At 48.5% G+C, this 19,575-nt stretch overlaps 1 protein-coding gene across 5 annotated transcripts in view; it reads right to left on the bottom strand.

The window, feature by feature from the left end:
- Window positions 1-19,575, bottom strand: part of DOP1A (DOP1 leucine zipper like protein A) — a 2,904,166-nt gene that overhangs the window by 1,681,533 nt on the left and 1,203,058 nt on the right. For all 5 annotated transcript variants that reach the window (XM_069606322.1, XM_069606321.1, XM_069606320.1 and 2 more), the window contains one exon: window positions 1,011-1,163. In XM_069606322.1, the coding sequence (XP_069462423.1) occupies window positions 1,011-1,163 (153 nt within the window). The remainder of the gene's footprint in view (window positions 1-1,010; window positions 1,164-19,575) is intronic.

Genomic DNA, 19,575 nt, shown 5'->3' with positions numbered 1-19,575 from the left:
TCTGTCACTTAATGTGCTGCTATGATGTGTTTATGTGTTTAAATTCAATAACAAAAAAAACTGTGGAAGAGCTGTCAAAGTCACGGTCTGTCACCATAGCAAATCCGGCTTCACCACCCCAGGTATCACAGCCACCGCACCTCTCACACTCTCGGCGGGCACTCACAGCATGCCCAATCAATCATCTCTGGAGCACACATCATGATGGCATGAGCAGCTTTGCTCAGGGTACCACGAGCAGCATCTTGGAAGCAGGGTAAAGCTGCTGCCGCTCTTCAGTCAAAGATCAGTTCATTGTAGCAATATAATTACAATCAACCAGGGTCTGCATATGCTTACAAGTTCCCTATTCCCCAGCGCAGAGTATAGATGCATTGAATACACCCAGGATGCACTGGAAATTTGCGAACATCAGGGTTCACTCGTTGGAACGCCCCAGTCTCACATGCATTCGGCACATTTCACGTTTTTGTTGCCTTGGGGGCCAATGCCCCTTTTGGTGTGAAAAGGGCCCTCTGGATTTTTGATATCACTTGCTTTGGCATCCCAAATAGTGCACACTGGCAGCATACTTGTCATCAGACATGGCCTCTAGCAGAGAAATATAATATGCTTGAGGCATGTGTTGAACTGTCTCATGAACCACATCTTACACCTTATACAACATTCCTACAGAAGAACTCTAGCCAATTGGATTCCTTCCATGAAGGCCGCTTAGGGAGCACATTAGGCTGACAGTGAGTACAGGAGGCCTGGGCCACCAAAAACTTTGTGGTAACTTCAGCGATAAAAAAAAATACCTAGAGGCCTGTACAGTACCTTCTGCACACTGGAGATGCAGAAGAAGGAAGATAAACATTATGAGGTAGTGGGGCAAGGAGATCAGGAAATGTAACAACGACATGAGCACCTTAAATAGGTTTCCCAATTAGGTCCCATTCCATGCACAATGAAGCAGATTAATATGAAAGGAGACTGGAGGAAAAATGTAACTGAAATAATCATCTTACCTTGTCCCTGTGTGTCAACTGTTGGCTTATGACATCCTCACAGATGCTGGAGGATGGCACAAGATTGTGCAGCTGGAAGAAAAGCTCCACACTTCTTTGATGGTGCTGAGGTGTTCCATCACTTAACTGGTTCCACAGTGTCAGTGCAACTTGCTTAAAAAATGAAAACAAACAGTATGCATAAGGACACATTTAATGTTTTAATGTAAAAATAATTTACTTCATTTGCATGCTAGTGATAGTCATGTTCTGCAATGCAATGGTGCAGCTATAACCCAAGTCTCCCTGAGCATCCTAACAATGTCATTTCTTCCCTAGGCTTTAGGAAGACCCCTTAAATAAACAAAACACTGCATAATATGATCTACCAAAAATAAAAATCAATGTTGACATTGGATAGTTGCTGTTGATCTTTAATTTCATCGGTGTGGTCCCTGTGACACTGTAAAGATTGTACTCTTGATTTTTGCAATCCGCTTATATGCCTAACAAAACTGATAAATAACTAGAATCCTGCTGCGTCAGCTTGTCCAATAGAATTGCAGGAAATGCAACTGAATTCAGCAATATTAGCCCGCTTTCCATGCTCAACTGCATTCTATTGTGTACCCCTTTTCATTTCCGTACTCTGCTTCTCTCATGTGCCCTTTCTCTCATTCATTCCTCCTATCAAAGGAATGAGTGAAAGTGTTTAAGCAGGGTGGAGTGTTCAGAAACAATTACATGCCATAATAACTTCGGTACTTTTATTGAATAGCCCCATTTCCTTCATACTTAACAGAGTATATGCAACGGGGACGAGACCACGTCTGCAAAATCATAATTTCCCTTTAAAGACCATCGTGGACACAAGTGTGGCAAGCCCCTGCTGACTCAACCCACCTGCACCACCCGCCAGTCCTTTGCCCACTCGTCAGCTACTATTCAATATATGCATTATAGGGAACAGAGTGGGTGTATGGAGGAAAGGAAACTATGGGCAAGGAGTACAGTGGTCACTAGGGTGAGTAAATGTTTCTTACCGCTACGTCCCATCTCCTTTCCTCCATACGTATGGGAGACTAAATAGCATGAACCAACCCAGGAGGTGACAACTAAATCCACAGGAGCAAACCAGCTCTAAAGGAGAGCCTGTCCAAATCTAGTATCTGTCCTTGAACTTGTGACTAAGCAAACGTGCCTGCGAACAGCCTATGGGGTGACCCATGTAACCGCCTTACTAATAGCATTCCATGGTACATTTAGCTGAAAACCAACAGTCGCTATCTTTGCCCTGATGCAGGAAGTGCGCAACTCGTTGGGGAGGGAACTTTTGCAGCTTGTAACAATTGTTAATCACTACCACCAACCATCTGGGAATCGTGGACTTTGAAGCCTGTGATCCACGATTCTGTTCCCAAGAAGTGACAAACAAGGTATCCAATTCGCTGATCTGCTTAGTCCTGTCCAAACAAAATTTCAAAGCTCTCCTCATGTCTAGGCAGTGAAGAGTGGCTCGGCCTGAGATTACAGATCTAAGTAAAAAAGTAGGTAACCACCACCCCTCAATTGATGTGGAATGATAAACCTGTGACAAGCCCGGTGAGTCTTGGGTACTAACTCATCTCTGTGGAACATGGCATGAGGTTCTGGCAGTGAATTTCACTCACTTTTCTGATTGAAGCGAAGGCCACAAGCAAAGCCACTTTACAAGTAACTAGACTCATATACTAGATTCATATCCAGCAAGAAAAAAGGCTTGACAGGTTTTTGCACCAAGGTCATTAATACCATGATAAGTTCCCATGTGCGGTGAGGCCTCTTAACTGGCGTTTACAACAGGGTGATATCCTCTAAGTGCCTTATATCTAAGGAATTGGAGACCTAGAAGGAGAGCTGATTTGAGTTATGATATGCAACTATGGCTGCAAGATAAGACCAGCAAGAATCGACTGAAACCTGTGAGATCTCCAGGTGGGATATGAACAACAACACATGGTCAATGGAGCAAGCAGGGGATTAATAAGCTTTTCTAGGGCAATGAGGCCTGGATGACCACCATATTCTCTATGGAAATGCCCAAATTGACCATTGTCACCTGTGCAGGAGCCCAGCTGCTAAGCTCATTGATCAAGGGGTTAGATGAAGAACTCTGCACTGCTGTTGAAGAAGATAACTGTGGTATTCCGGCAATTTCTAAGTTTCTTTTGGCCAGATTCATGCGGTCTGAGAACAGAACCTGGCAGGCAAGACTGGGGCTATCAGGATTATGGAACAACCCCTGCACTCTGCAAACTTGGAGAGCACTTTCGCAAAGGAATGGCACTGGGGAAATGCGCGAGTAGGGGGATATGTCTAGTGCAGCAGCATGCTCCTCCCATTGAGCCCTGTCCTCCTTACTTTGTGCAAAGAGAAGAGGGAACACCTGCAATTGCTTACGGTCTTAAACAGATCCACTGAGTGGAGGCCCCAATTTTGGAAACACTGCTCTAGGTTACCCTGACTAATCTGCCACTTGTGATTGGAGTGGAGAACATTTCTCAAGTGATTTGCCTCTGCATCAAGGTCACCTGCCAGATTAACTGCTTTGAGAGACTGCTGTCTACTAGAGAGTCACAGTCAACTGATCCAGGCACAGGGACTTTATGCCCCTTACTTGTTGATGGAGAACATGGAGGTAGAACTGTCTGCTCGGATCAGTACCACCTTCCCCCGAATAACCAAAAGGCAGTCCATCACTGCATTGAAGATCACTTGCAGTTTGAACAGACTGATGTGCAAAGTCCAGTCCTGGTCAGGCCAGAAACCATGAACCTTTAGATATCTCAGGATGGTGCCCCAGCTTATCAGTGACACATCTGTTGTAATGACTTCCGTGCAAGAGGCAGTCTTGATGTAAGTTCTCATCATTGCCCCCCCCCCCCCCATACCAGATCCTCTGTAAGAGATGGGTGAATAGGAACATGGATGGAATCCTGTACCATCACTGCACAAAGTGGCAAGGTGCAGCTCGAGTCTCACCTTCATGCACAAGGAACACACAATGTACATTGCCATGCGACCAAGAAGCTTCCGGAACCACCAGACCACCATAACCTGTCAAGGATGAAACTACACTGCTGTCACTCATATGTGTAATACATTCTATCGTGGGAGAAACCTTTGCGTTGTTAAAGTCCCATGGGGACCCATCAGCTTCTGGGAAGGAGACCAAGTGAGTGGAATTTTTTTAATTGAGAATCCCTGGTTCAACAGGGTGTCGACCAGTTCTCGATCGAAGTTCGGGCCTCCTGCAATTAAGGGGTTCTCACTAGCTAGTGGTCCAAACATTGATAGACACGAAGCCCCCTCAAATTAAAGTGGGCAACTACTGCATTCATCATTTTGGTAAAAACCACTGGAGCTGCACTGAGATGAAAGGGCAATGCTCAAATGACAATGATTCTGGTGGGGTACCCAAATTGGGACATGCAAGTAAACATCTTTTAGATCCACAGAGCAGAACCATTTGCCTTGACAGAGAGGTCCCATAAGCTGAGCATGTGTAATCATCTTGAACTCCTCAGTGGGAAAGAGGAGGTTGAAAAAAGGATGTCAAGGATAGCCCTCAGGCCTGCCTGGTTCGTCTCAGACACTGGTATAATTCTCGAGTAAAACCCCAGAACTCAGTAGTTGCGAGGTACTGACTCAATGGCCCTCATAAGGAGAAACTTTATTCACCTACTCTGATAGGGGGTGGAGTTAATCTGAATCAGAGGTAAGGGACAAAGGGGAGAGAGGAAAGGAGAGGAGAGAAAAATAGTATCACAATTGACTGGTCCTAAGGATTCCTGGAATATGGAGAGGCAGCAAGAGATGAAGGGACAGTTTTTAGACTGGAGAAGATCAGGTGCCCAAGCCAATGTTTCTTGTGGTCACGGAGAAGCTAGAAGAGGAGTCTGTAAATAACCCTTTGGCTACAGATATGGGTTGCTTTCTTCTGTGACCATTGGGAGAGCGATAAGAGTTCTTAGACTTTCGCTCACGATAGCCTCAAAATCTACCAAAGGTCCGCTATCCCGAATCCTGCCTGGAAACAAGAGACTTGGGGAAAGCTCTTTGCATTGGTCTTCATCAGAACAGGCAAAACGATTTAACAGTCTTAATGGGTTAAATGACACTGAATGGCAAGTTCACAATACTGTCCTGTGCCTCCTGTGAAAACTTGGTAGAGTGCATTCATGTGTTATGGTGCAGGCACCCAAAACCCTGAAACTGGTGGAGCCATACCGGACTTTGGCCCCCTTGGGGGCTTATCAGGCCCCAGCCAGGCTCACCTGGACTCAGTCCTGGCGCCGCTGGCGCCAGGCTCATGGAGGTGTTAGTTACATGGTCCATTAACTTGGCTCTGAGAGGCTGAGCCATTCAGTTCAGGATGTGGCCTGGAACTACTATACCTGAGCGAAGGGATACAGAGAAGAGGACTATTTTCTTGGAACTACTTGCAAGGCTATTTAAACCGCACCCAACAATCTGAACACGCTTCGCGTTATTCTGCACTCCTGCAGCATAACACTCACCGTGTCAGACCAGTTCTTGCTTCCTTCTGCCACGCCCGTCGAGAGTCTTCCATCCATCGGCACCTGCGAACAGACAATAACAGGAGTTATTTAAGCATCGAAGGCCTTACCTGCAGTACATCCAGATCTCATCTCCTGCTTTCCCACAGACCGCCACATCTGCAGAACAGAACGAAAAGCACCCTCTCGGGTAGCTACTCACCTGATCGGCCCGCTCCAGGAACTTCATCGGACAGTTCTTCACTCAGTCTTCTTCCAGGACTCGCGCTGTACCTGCTGAACAGAAAAGGACAAACAGGTTAGTCGCACGTAGCAAAGGAAAGCTACAGAGGCGAACATTTGCGCGCCCAGCACAGCACAATACTTACCGGCAGGAATCCTGAGCATCATTGTCAGGAGGGTCATCCATCATCCGAAGGTCGCTTAACGCTGCACCTGCAAGACAATAATGGACATTAGTTATCTTGAACAGAAAGACTTAAAGGCAGTCATTCCAAGCAGTCATTGGAATAGAGACTTATCTGCTTACTCCCGAGCCTTCTACTTCAGCAACTTCCTTCGGATCAGTGACGTAACTCGATCCAGGAAAGACTGTGAACCGCGCCCCTGCCAGAGTGTGCAGGACGGAGAGCTCGCCCATTACAAAACAGAGGTGAGCCAGAAGTGGAGGATAGACCGGAAGGAGGTGAAACCACTGACCAGCTCCCTTCGGTAGCTAATATCTTGTTTCGACATGCACGCTAACATCTCCTGAAGCAAGGACTAAGGGGAGACGCAAGCTAGCATCACCAGCCAAGCAGAGCAGCATCAGGACAGACAACACCCTACGCACACGAGCACGCCCCCGTGGAGACCAGGTGAGCGTGACATCATGTCACTCACCTCACATCAGCACCAACAGACATGCCTTTGCTAGCTCCATCAATATGGTACACAGTTTTTCCCAAGATATCCTCAGCGGTTTGGCCTAGAGAAGCGCAGACTTAAAAGTCACAAGTTTGTCTGCAGGAAGAAAACTCTTACAATTGTGATAAACCTGAGGGTATCCTCACACCTACTCCCCTTGGATCCTCTTCTCAGGTGGCCTGGGGAAGGCCATCGCTTTTAGATCCTGACCCTGGGGGTGGAGATGCAAGGGAGGATCACCTGGGTGGAGGATCCTTGGGGAGGGGATATCTGCAGGTGAGGCATGGTATCCCTCCTTTTCTGGTGAGAACCAACCTTCCCCTTCGCCCTCACTTTATAGGCTGTTGCCACTCACTTCCCCTCATTCATATCAACATAGTACTGGGATGAGGAAGAGGCGACTAGGAGTAGTACACACTAACTTATCATTTCACCACTCTGGTACTGAGACGAGGAAGAGGCCTTTGGACTGTTGGGGGGGCCAGGCAGGTCCCAATAACTATGGTCAGGCAATTGGAACTAAGAACTCACACCTGCAACCTGTTAAATGGCTGCATGTGTATAAAAAGAGAAATAAGCAGAGGAGAAAAGAGAAGGAGCGGGAGCAGAGGTGAGATCCAGCTGGGCAAGAGAGTGCGGCAATCCGAGTTGGGGCAGGCAGAATATGGGCCAGTGAAAAGGACGCCGACTACAGCAGAGAAGCTAGAAAGACGCTGAGGCCGGAGCGTTAGGAGTGGGGAACACAGAGACTTCCCTGATGCCGCCGACTGCTGCAGGAAAGTTTGGAGGAAACGAGCACTGCTCGCCGAAGCTCCCTGGGAGTGAGAGAGGAGTAAGCGAGAACCCGAGAGCGAAACCAGAGCACCCGGAGGCGCGGCTGCACACCCACGAGTGACAGAATAATCACAATGGCCCAGGCGCTCCAGGGCATGGTGTGTGTAACGATGGATGCCAGTGAAGTAACAGTATATGGCAAACGGGTCTGGAGACCAAACGTGAACTACTGAATACGGAACAAGTTGCCAAGCACACAATGAGTTTTGAATGCTGAACTGAAGAAAAGATATGAGAATATTGCATGAATGAAACAAAGTGATGTGCATTTGCGAATGAGATGTATTTAAAGAGACAGTATTTGTGAACAAAGTGAAACAAGTGAAAAGCAAAACACTATTGGATAGTGTGAAAGCAAGGTGGTAACCAGGAGAAATACCACAAAGAAAAGTGTGTGAGAGTCACATGTTGATAAAGGCACGAAGCTATTAGAGTGAACCAGAAGCATATGTGGATTTCTGAAACAGATGCAGAAAGGAAGTCCTATGAGAAAGACTGAACTGTTGTAAAGTGCCATGGGTTATCAGTTGCGTGACCTGTGATGGGTGAACCGTGTGGTTTGACAACTGCGCGTAGACTGAGAAAACCGTACTTGGAGTAAACCAAGGGAAGTCAAGAGGCTGATGCTGGTCAGCCTAAGATTGTTCAAGTGACAGAAAGCAAAGATAAACTAAGAAAGTTGATTTGACTGTGAATTTGAAGTCAGAAGAGCTGCCTATTTGGGGAAAGGAACCCCAAGACCATTTTGTGGAACTGTCTTGAACTTTGGGGAAGGGAGCCAAGTGCAAGCCAGGAGCTGGAAGAAGCGCAGAACTTTAGTTTGAGCACTTTTATTTTGGTTGCTGACATTCCGCCACATTGTTTAGCTTCAGGAGAGAGGGCAAGTATAGGATTTGGACACAGAAAGACTAAGTTGAACTTCCTGACTCAGACTATCCTTAGTTTATTTAGGTAGGGAAATCCCACATTAGTAAAGGGCAAGTTAGGCCTTACATCATCCTGACATTTGAGTTAATAAAGATCTGCTGTTTGAACTTTGAATCTGTTGTCTGTGTCTTGCCTTACGATGCCTTCACAAAATCTACCAGCATCATCCAGAGGTTTGGTTCCTTGCTGCAAGGAGGATGTCTGCATCTGTCTAACTAGGATGGGGAGAGGTGTTTGAATACACCTTGTGCCCATAATCCTCAAGGAGATTATCCTCCTTTTTATGGAGTGACGTTGAGGAGGAAGGAACGATGGCTCCTGCGGGTGTAGCGTATAGTGAAGCTGTGGCTACTGTGAGGAAGGCATGGTCTCAAGCAGTAGACACAGACACAATAGATACAAGTTTGAAAACCTTTATTTATGAATTTGGTGGGGATGGTAGAACTCCTAACTCGCCCTTTCTCTAAAATGGAAGTAATCTTGACCATTAAACAATGATAATTACGTCCAAGTCAGTCTGGTCAAAATAAAAAGGCATATTCTAAGAAAACCTAACCTTGCCCTCCTTCTCAAGATAACAAATGTGTTAAGGGAATACAAAAAGGAAAATAGTGCATCAAAAATACATGAGAGAATAGCTTCAGCACCAACTACCTTCCCCAGATTGATCCCACCGGGTCTAGAGAGTCTCTCAATAAACCAAGGATAGGTGGACGACACAGTTCCATCAGTCTTGCACACTTTGGCTTACTGGCAGAGTTCAACAATTCAATCTCAGGCTTTTAACTCTTGGTAGTTCAATCACTTCCTTAGGCTTCAGCCACCTTGCCATCAATACTAAGTTCATATACCTACAATTTCTTACAGTTCTGCACAGACTTTCCTCTGCCGGGCTCGAGCCTGTCTTGTTGTTCATGGTGTTCCCTTCCCCACGTTTTGTTCAAGATATCTTTCATTGTCGAAGAGTTTCGAAACTGCAAGGAATTTATATAGACCTCTGCATGACCACTTCAACCTGTCCTTCAATATTCACAATCCATACTTATTTTGTGACACCAATACTTCCTGGTGTTCCCATCAGTGCTTAAAGGCACTTTTAGCTCTCACATTTCACTTTTGCACCCTTGGCACAATTCACATCTTTTTCTTACAGTTCCAATGCCTTTTGGTACTTGTAGTTCTTATTCTCCTTCACTTGTCTTCATGGGTTGGCACTTGCAGTTCTCACGTTTCACTTTTGCCCTCTTTTCCTATTGCACAATTCACATATTTCATTTCCCTCTTATTCAACTTTCTTTTGTTTAATCTCCGCTTGTCATATGGTTCAAAAATAGTTCATAACATTTCACAGAGACTTTCAAATGTGCACCTTCCTTGCGTTGGACCACTCTGCTACTTTGTTTCCTTTAACAATTGTCCTCTTCATTTGCGTTTTATCACCACACGCGCAACCTTCACCTTTCAAATCACAGTCACTTTTTCTTTAACATTGTTAGGCAGAATCCAGTGCAGTTCCCTTAGGGAGCACTACAGAAGATTAAGACTATAGGTATGAGCAATAAATCCCCTTTGGCATCAGTCTGTACCACAAAGATTTAGTTGGTAGCTGTGGCTAAGCAGTCAGACTTATCTCAAGAGGGAGATGAGCAGTATTCAGGATTTACACAATAGGACTCCAGTACTAGGGCACAAGGAAACACTGACCAAAGCTTTGTATTAAAAAGGATATATTTATTTTTTTTACACACTTCTAATTCAACACATTAATCACAGTTAATAAAGCCAGTTGGGCCCAACTGACGCAGCAGGATGTCCTCCAAGGTGGTGCGACCCCGGATCAAACAGCCCACAATGGAGGCCTACGCTAGGTCGCCCTTGGGCGCGGAAGGGGGCAAGAGCAAAGAAGTCCCCGCGGCGGCGACGGACCCACCGGGTACTATCCAGGAGGTGCTGGCAGCAATTGCCGACTTGAAAGTGGCTTGGGAGACGAAGTTGGGCCTGGCCATGAAAGAGCTGCTGGAGGGCCTAGACCTTAAGATCGGAGCGGTCCGAGAAGAGGTGAACCTGTTGCGCCAGGACGTGCGAACGATCGCGGAGTGCACTGGGGAACTGGAGAAGGAGTTGGCCCCGACCACGGAGGCCTGCAAAGCACACGCTAAGGAGCTTCATGCCCTCGTGCAACGAGTGGGCAATTTGGAGGACAGAGCAGGCAGAGGGGCGCGCCAGGCGCAACAACATTCGCATAGTGGGTGTTCCGGAGGGAATGGAAGGATCGAACCCCACGGATTACGTTGAAACCATGCTCTTGCAGGAGATTACAGGTGGGGAGCTGACCCAGGGGTTCGCGGTCGAAAGGGCACATAGGGCCCTGACCAGGAGACCGGCCCCAGGAGCCCCCCCGCGGCCGTTGATCGTGAAGATCTTGAACTATCGTGACCGCAAAAAGATTCTCAAATTTTTCCGGAAAGGAGGTACGATAGAAAGGGGGTCAGCGAAAATAACAGCTTATCCGGATTATACGCTGCTCGTACAGCGGAGCCGAATGAACTTTGAAACGGTGAAAAAGAGGCTTAGAGAAGCAGGCCACCGCTACATGTTGCTCTACCCCGCCAGGTTAAAGGTGTTTTATAAGAACAGATCCCTCTTCTTTGAGATGCCGACCGAAGCGATGGAGTGGTTGGATATGCAAGGTCGACCTCAGGAATCGGATGCCCAGACAGAAGCGGCTGGAGATAAGTAGCACATTGCAGAGGCACCCGTGATGCCATAATCATGACATTGGGACTGGAATATAGTACAATATTGTGCTTTTCGGGAGGAAGTCATGGTATCTGCCGGCGGGTCCCGTTGAATGCACTTCTCCTAAATAGACGACTGGGAGCTCCTGGGGAGCACCCTCTGCACCCAATAGTAGTACACTTAGTTAGGTCTCTGTTAGATTGGTGACACCCCGCAGGGTCCTCGTCCTCGGACACGAGACGGGTCCAGACGTGGGTAGGCCTGAGATCCAGGGATGGAGCTGGGCTATTGTTGGGGGTTGGGGGGGGAGTTGTGTGCAGTGGTGTGAAGTTGGGGAGGGGGGTATTGTTTGTGAATAGAAGGAAGAGAGCCAGGGAACGACCCAACATGGGGAGCATTATGGGAAGGGATGGGATGGAGATAGACCGACCGGATGGCATCGGGTAATCTCAGAATTGTGATCTGGAATGTACGGGGCCTTAACAGCTACCTGAAACGTAACAAAGTGATGTTGTACTTAAAGAGGATGCGCGTAGACATAGCCCTGCTGCAAGAGACCCACCTCACTAGGGAAAGGCTGGAGGTGGTCAGGAGGAAATGGAAGGGCAATGTTGTGGGGGCGGCGTACTCGGCGTATGCTAGAGGGGTCATTACTTGAGTGGCGCCTCATGTGCCATTTCGGATGCTTGATTCTACGGTGGACCCGGAGGGTAGAATGGTGGTGTTAACGGGTCTCCTGGAAAACAGAGAAGTGCACATCATAAATTTGTACGCCCCCAATAACGACACAACGGCTTACTTTAGGACCCTCTACGGTAAACTTGGCGCCCTGGCAGGGGGTACGGTAGTGAGGGGGGGGCTTTAACTGTACCGTGGATCCCAGAATGGACAGGTCCAAGGACAGGGCAGGGAAAACAGCACCGGCGGCTAAAGCGCTGGGTGCCTTACTGAAAAACCTAGGCCTAGAGGATGCGTGGAGAAGGCTGCATCCCACGGATAGGCAGTATTCACACTAGGCAGCGCCACATGATTTGCACACAAGGTTAGATTACATGTTTGTAACAGCCGAGATAGTGAGAGACATAGAAGGAGCGGAATACAAGGCCTGAGTACTATCTGACCACTCGCCCGTGGTGGTAGACTGGAGACACCAGCCCCCAAGACCGCGGATCCCTACATGGAGACTCAGGACCGAGGCTCTGCAGGACGAGGGGTTTCGGGAGGGCTGCCATCGAAGAATACTTTGATATAAACACGGGAAGCGTAAGCTCTGTGGGCACACTGTGGGAAGCGTTTAAGGTGGTGGTGCGCGGGGTAGCCATTTCCCAAGCTAAGGGGCTACAGAGGGGTGTCGAAAGGGAACTCCAGGAGGTGGAAAGGGAGATAGAGGATTTCACGCGTTGCGAGAGCACCGCTCATGATAACAGAACCAAAGTAAAGGAGCTACAGTTGTCCTGCAGCGCACTCTGGGATAGACTATGCAGACTCAATTACAGGAAATACACGGAGAGGATACACGCAGGGGGCGACAAGCCGGGCAGACTGCTGGCCTGGCTGTATAAGAGTGAGACCCCCGCTCGGTGATTAGTGAGATTAAGGATGAGAGAGGTTGCATATGCAACACCCAGAAAGAGGTAAATGAGGAATTCCATAAGTTTTACATACACTTGTATGAGGACACGGGGGGGGGGGGGATATGTGTCAAGACATACTGGACACATTGGAGGACATAGAGCTGCCCACCTTGGATGATCTAGAACGCACCGAGTTAGATGCACCCATCACTTCGGATGAGCTGAAGGTAGTGATTCAGAACTTGCCCACTTGCAAGGCGCCTGGTTCGGATGGGCTGCCCAGCGAGTTCTACAAAACATACAAGCAAGAGTTGCTTCAGCCACTGCTTGCCACTTTCAACGATGCCTATGAGCAGGGAGAACTCCCATTGTCCCTCCGTGAGGCTGTAATCATCCCACTATTGAAACCAGGCAAGTCGGCCGTGGAGTGCGTGTCTTACAGACCGTTGTCCATGCTTAACCAGGACAGCAAAATACTCACGGCGGTGCTGGCTAATAGACTGAAGAAGGTGATTAAGAAACTGATACACCCAGATCAGACGGGATACGTTCCAGGCAGGAACATCACCGATAACCACAGGAGGCTACACCATGTCATAGACCAAACTGAGGAAGACACAGGCGAGTTGACTATAGTGCCCCTGGTCACCCATGCTATATATACTGGCATTAGAGCCGCTGGCAATATGCCTGCGACAACAATATGGGGAGGTGGGCATAAGCACTGTCAGTGGAGAGCACCTGATATCATTATATGCGGATGATATGCTCCTTTATTTGTGTTATCCAGAAGAAAACCTGCAGTGCGTGCTAGAGGTAATAGAACGGTACGCCATCCTCTCGGGCATATCGGTGAACCCTGGAAAGTCTAGTCTGTTCCCTTTGGGCAGATATAGGAATGTCCCGGTACAGAGGCTGCCGGTCCTGCTAATACCATGGCAGCCCGTGACATTTAGGTATTTGGGAATAAATATTTACCACAAGGTCGAGGCAGAACACAAGCATAACACAGAAAAGGCGATAGAGGGGATCAAGAACAGCATGGTATTCTGGTCTAGATTGCCCCTGACCATGATGGGGAGGGCGACCTTGCTCAAGATGGTGGTCCTGTCTAGACTCTTGCACTTTTTTGTAAACGTCCCGTTTTTGATACCTGGGAGCCTATTCGCGAAACTTCATAGCGTGTGTAGGGGTTTTGTGTGGGGCAGCTCTAGGAATAGGGTTGCTCTGTGGAAGCTCCAGAACTCATGCAACAGGGGGGGATAGGCCTGCCTAATTTTGAACTCTATTACCTGGCGGGACAGCTGCAGTACGTGGCCAGGTGGCTTTCAGCTGAAGACTCGGCGGAAGCTAGGCTTCTGCGTGGAGATACAGCCCATACTTTCTGATGGAAGTGGTGTGGTTGTGCAGAGGCAAACTGATGGGCAAGGGGCGGCTACTGAGGCTGGGCTGGGAGATCTGGCACAGGACATGGAAGATTGGGGGGGACTCGGAGCCATACTCTCAGCAGGCCCCGTTGGCGGTGGGAACAGGTAGGCCTGGCCACCCTCGGGGACATATGGCAGGAAGGGGAGGCAGTGGACTTTCAGAGGTTGTAGGAAGAGACGGGGTACATGGTGGCCAATATATAACCTACACTAGGCTTGTGAAAAAGACTAGAGAAAGATGGTCTGAGACAGTGCTAGCGGAAGACCCTGACGCCTCCCTGGAAACCATGTATGATGTATCAGAGGGCGGGCATGAAATATCGAGGATATACGAGCTCCTGCGAGTAAGGGCAGGGAAGGAGCTGCTTCAATTGAGACAAGATTAGGAGGAGGAGGTGGGAGGACCCATGACGGACGGGCAATGGGAACGGGCCCAGAGGTACCACAAAAAGGTGTCCCGAAATGCGAGATTCCAACAGCTTCAATTGTATGTTACCCACAGGGCTTATTTAACCCCCGGGAAGATTGCAAAGTTTGGGGGACCAGCTACGCAGCAATGCCCCAGGTGTAGGGAGGTGAATGCGGGACTGCTACACATGTTTTGGGCTTGCCCGGAAGTGCACAGATTTTGGGACGAGGTCAAGACGAAACTGGCTGGTGTGGGGGGATGGTGCTGGATGTGGAATTGGCCTGGTCATGCATGCTTGGGCTCTTCCCTAGACCCCGGCATTCAAAACACATAAGCAAGATGAAGGACCTGGCTTGTGTATTGGCCAAACGTAGGATTGCCATGGGCTGGAAGGCGGCCCACAGACCTAGGGTGGAGCTATGGTGGACGGACCTCTTGAGGTGGGCAGAAGCTGAATCTGTAGCATGGTTTGAAGCGGTCACCAGGGGGGGGGCGAGGAGGAAGTAGGGCCCTTGTTGGCCTGGCGGCAATTGGTGGCCTCTATGGCAAACCCTCACCAGGGTAACAACGGAACAGAGGACCCGGATGATGACTGCCTAAGTACTGTGCTACCCAATGATGCTCCCGTAAATGACATGTGAGAACCGGCTCTAGTTTAAGGGTGGGGGGGGGGAGTTGGGGAGTTCCAAGTTCTAATGAAAATGTGCTGGACTATGAAGCTTTCTATGTTTTGAAACAGTTGTAGTGTGTTTGTTTGATTTCAAAATAAAATAAAAATATTCAAAAAAAAAAAAACTTAGTCCAGAAAGGTATACACAACTCCCTAGTTAAATTGTAGACAAGTTTGAGCAAGAGCGAAAACTGAGCAAAACAGCACTGTGAAAATCAAACACAAATGGCACTGTATCAATTTCTCACAAGGGAGGGGAAAGTACAAGTTATTCAGGAATATCTTCTTACACACCCTAGCAACACTTCCCAAAAGTTTGTGAACAAGTTTAGGCAAGGCAGTACTTTAGCATAGAGAATACTTAAATGAAAACTGAGCAAAATGGCACTTCACAAGTTTTGAAAGTGGGAAGGAAAAGGTTTTAGAAGAATTAGGTGCACCAACACAGTTCTAGTTGAGAAACAATCTAGAGAAGGCAGTTCTAACAAATTCAGCCAAAGTCAATAGGCCTGTGCTAGCGTCAGTGGTACAGGGCAAAGAGCACAGGAGTAAAAATGTTCTTGTAGCTGCAGTCAAGTCATTGGTTAACGATTCGAAAAGGTGGATGCAGAAGGCGAAAGACAAAGTTAGACGATAGGGGCGGCCAACTCAACAGGTAGGTAAAGGATTTAAAACACCTTTAGGGGATCCAGCAGAGGAAGAGAGGCTCTCGTCGTGAAGAAAGGTTCGAGTTACTGCACTACCCAGGGATGAAACCAGCCGCGGTGCTGCCAACCGAATTAAAAGGTACACTCCTTTAAATCGCGGTCCGGGTGGATGCCTGTCTGGCTATCCGGCCTCCAAGTGCAGGGCACTGGCGAATCGACCAGGGTAGGTCCGGAAAAGCGATTGGCAAACTGGTTGACCCCACCAGCTCAAGGAAAGAAGGTTCTTTCAGATGAAGATCTCCTCTCGTCGTGTGGAGAAAAGTGGTGAGACGCTGCAGCAGGGCTTCACCAGTGGTTCAGTCGTTGAGATGTCTTTGGCTTCTCTCCTCTTCGGCTCCTCGGTTCCAGTGGCGCCGTCTTGCGCTTCCAGTCCTCAGGACCCTGCTTTTATGTAAAAAGATCCCCATTCATACAGCCTAGCTGTCACTCTGTGTGGTCATCTTGGCAGGAGACCCTCCAGCCTATCAGGTTAGAGTGCAACATGGGTTGCTGCGGCAACCCTGTCCAGGGGTCCTACTCCCCCTCCCACACAACGGACCCACCCCAGACTCAGTGGCGCCGAGGGGAGGGCTTCTTGGCAGAAGCCCACCAAAAGGACGAACAAAGGATCCCTGAGCTGGGTTAGGAGTTTAGAGAAAGACACGAGAAAGAATTTATATTAAATTTCTGGCACATAAAACAAACCGGAGTAAAGTTAATAATAAAATAAACCGGCGGTATGTTAGAGGCTGTCAGTAAAAGTGGTAGCCTCGAACAATGGGAAAATCCCATAGAGAAATATTTGCGGTCAAATATTTTCGGTAGTAACCACTGCCACCAGCCAGAAACTTTTGAGAGAGGGACTGTACGGTACCCTCTCGAAAATGAACACCAGGGAAAAACTATTAACCCTTCCCAGTACTTCCATAGTAAGATGGTTTGTAATGGTTTAGTTCATAAAAATTGACTAGTAAAGTCAATGGCGACTTTACATGCCCTGGGAGTGATTCTATGGATAATTTCCCATACCTACAGAGTCCCAGGGTATGGAGTTTATGTTTGGGGATCGCTATGACACCCCTGTGTCACTGCACTGAAGGTGCTGTGTAACACATGTGTATACAGATGGTTCCTATGAGGGTGAGATAAACCCCATAGACATTTAACACAAGGAAATAGCCTAGAACACACATAGCAATATGCCTAAGAGTGGGAAAAAGGGTCACACTCTTAGCAGGAGAAAAAAACAAACCCTTCAAATCCAGCAAAGCTGCTGGGGACTCTGTAGGTAAGGGAAATTAGCCATAGAATGAGAATTCTCCCTAACAAACACAAACATCAATCAGACTTCTGTTGCTCTCGATAACTCACCAGTTGTGCCAAATGACTTGCTTTCATCTTTTCTTCGCACTTTAAGGCCGTCACCAGCGCCTCCACTGCTCCAACCCATCTCTGCCGTTCACCCGGGAGGTTTATTTATTTATTGCATTTGGTTATACGCCCTGCCTCTGCTCGCTCAGCTCTGCTTTTTCGAACACTCACGGCTTCCCCAAAGCTTGGGAGTCTCGCTTGGCTTATTCTCAATCCTCTCAATTGTTCATCAGCCCATTGACCTTTCGAATCAGACAGCCTGGTTCGCATCAGCCTCCGAAGAGCTGTTCCTTGACATACCCAGTCTCGCTCAAAGTGTGCTTGTGTACCCCACTCTTATTTCCACAGGGAGTCTTAATAAGTGGCAGGTGTACATCATTAGAGCTACATGCTTGACTCTGCTTGGCCTCATTACAGAGACAATGTCAATGCAAGTCAGGGAAGGTAATGTTCTGACCTCAATCCTTATCTTCTTTGGTGCAGTACTTTTGTCAAAACAAAGTGGGGAGGAATTGTGGGAGTTGTAGTTTCCCACAAAATAAGCAGGGATAAGGGGTTAGATGGGTTGTGGGAAAAGGGGGATACCATGTCTCGCCTTTGGGTATTTCTCCCCCACTCTTCGAGGAACCCCAACCCAGGTGATCTTCCCTCGCTTGTCCACCCCCCCAGGGTCAGGATCCAAATCGATGACCTTCCCCTGGCCACCTGAGTACAGGATTCCCGGGACTAGGTTGGTAAACACCCTCTGGTTTTTTGCACTACACACATAGGAATGAGGCTACGGGCGAGGGGGCAGGCATGTTTTCTCTGAGGCCAAGTTTGCTGCCTCAGCTAGCACATATTGTTGCATGGCACACCAGATCCATTAGATGCCCTGAGTGCAAACACCTCAGAAAGCACATCTTACTCTTGAGGGGTGGCCACTCTGCGTTAGTCACCCCCAAAAGCTCAGTGATGCCAAGTATCTGGTCTTGGAATGTCTTGATGTAGTGGGGAAACCCCTCCTTGTTGAGATCCGACATCTGCATAAGAGCTAAATCACCCTTGACACTGGCTTCTGGGCCCAAAGGAGAGCCTGCAATCAGCATAGGTGGTGGTCCAGGCTGTGGAATCAAAAGCATAGCAGTCAGGACTAAAGGATGCACCTAAGCAGTGTCACAGATTGCTTCAAGAACACACCAACTGTGCAAGACGTTTCAGGGGGTTTTGTTTGTTTTGTCAAGGGGCTCACTAGTGGCCGACCCTCTCTCTCTCTAGACCAGTGCAGGCTGTTCTCTGCTAGTCCAGGCTCGCCTCAACCCTAGGCTTGTCACTAGAGATCAGTAACCCCTACTATCTAAAATCTGACTGAACATGATAGACTAAAGATCAAGTTGGTTCCTGAACTAAAGTCCCCAAAGGCAAACCGCAGTGATAGGAGCCTTTCAGAAGCTCAGGCCCCACTAGGCATCTTCCTTCCATGCACTCCTGTCCCTCTCCCCTGTTGAGCTGTCAAAAGGACTGGAAGGTAGTGCCGGTGGACAGAGTTAGCTAGGGCTGGACATACCAGTGTTGGCACACCATTGCATGTTCACAAAGATCTTTAAAAGGGAAAAATCATGACTTTGCCATGTACAAAGGCTCCCGTCCCATTTCCGTGGGCCAGCTGCCTGACTGACTAGTTCGCTCTGTGCACCAATGGGAGATCCAGCCGAGAGGAGGCGGCCTTAGTGCACTGTCGGATCCGAAATGAAGAGAAAGCCCAGCTAGGACGGGTTGGCACATGCAGCGCCAGTCCCCGTCTCTCACGAGAGTAGTGTGCGGCGAACCCAGTGAGAGCCTTCAGACCCACATGCTGATGGAGGTGTAAATTACAGGTGGGAGCAACGGGCTGCTGCATGGCGCACATGGCTGTGATATAATGAATGCCGGCGGTTCTGGCGTGGTGGGCAGATGCCTGTTGCAGCGTCAGCATCTCAGTGGGAAAGCACAGAGAGACACAGCGAACTGAGAGGTTTGTGCTGCTGCAGTCTGGCAGGGCAGCATAGGCTGGGAGGAGCAGCCGGCCTGGCTTGCACACTCATTAGCCAGAGCCAGCACCCATGCACTGATGTGCACGGCACGCAGCAGAGAGCACGTAGAAGAGGAGCCCGCTTGGAAGTGTGTGCAGGCAAGACGCAGGACAATGGGACACAGATCTCCGTCAACAGTAAACGCAGGATGGCCTCCCAGCAGGACGGCCCGTGTGGTAGGAGGAGGCGCTGAGGTGGTAAGACGAGGCGCTGAGGATTTATCCATTTTGCAAGCAAAGGGCATTGATTAGACCTGGACAATGCAGTGTGAGAGGCCAAAGTGCAGGGAGAGACCACTTGGAGCGTGCTGGAAGAGCGAGCTTGGCACAGACACCAGGAGAAGGTGCAGAACTAAAGGGAAAGCTCCAGCGAAACAATGGGAACTTGGAGAGTAAATATACACACAAGCAGGGGGTGTTTCCATTGGACATGG

The sequence above is a fragment of the Ambystoma mexicanum genome, chromosome 4p, assembly GCF_040938575.1.
Source record: "Ambystoma mexicanum isolate Mex_15411 chromosome 4p, UKY_AmexF1_1, whole genome shotgun sequence".
In the NCBI taxonomy this organism is placed as follows: Eukaryota; Metazoa; Chordata; class Amphibia; order Caudata; family Ambystomatidae; genus Ambystoma; species Ambystoma mexicanum.
The sequence above is the reverse complement of the archived record's forward strand: the minus strand, read 5'-3'. Positions and strand labels throughout refer to the sequence as shown.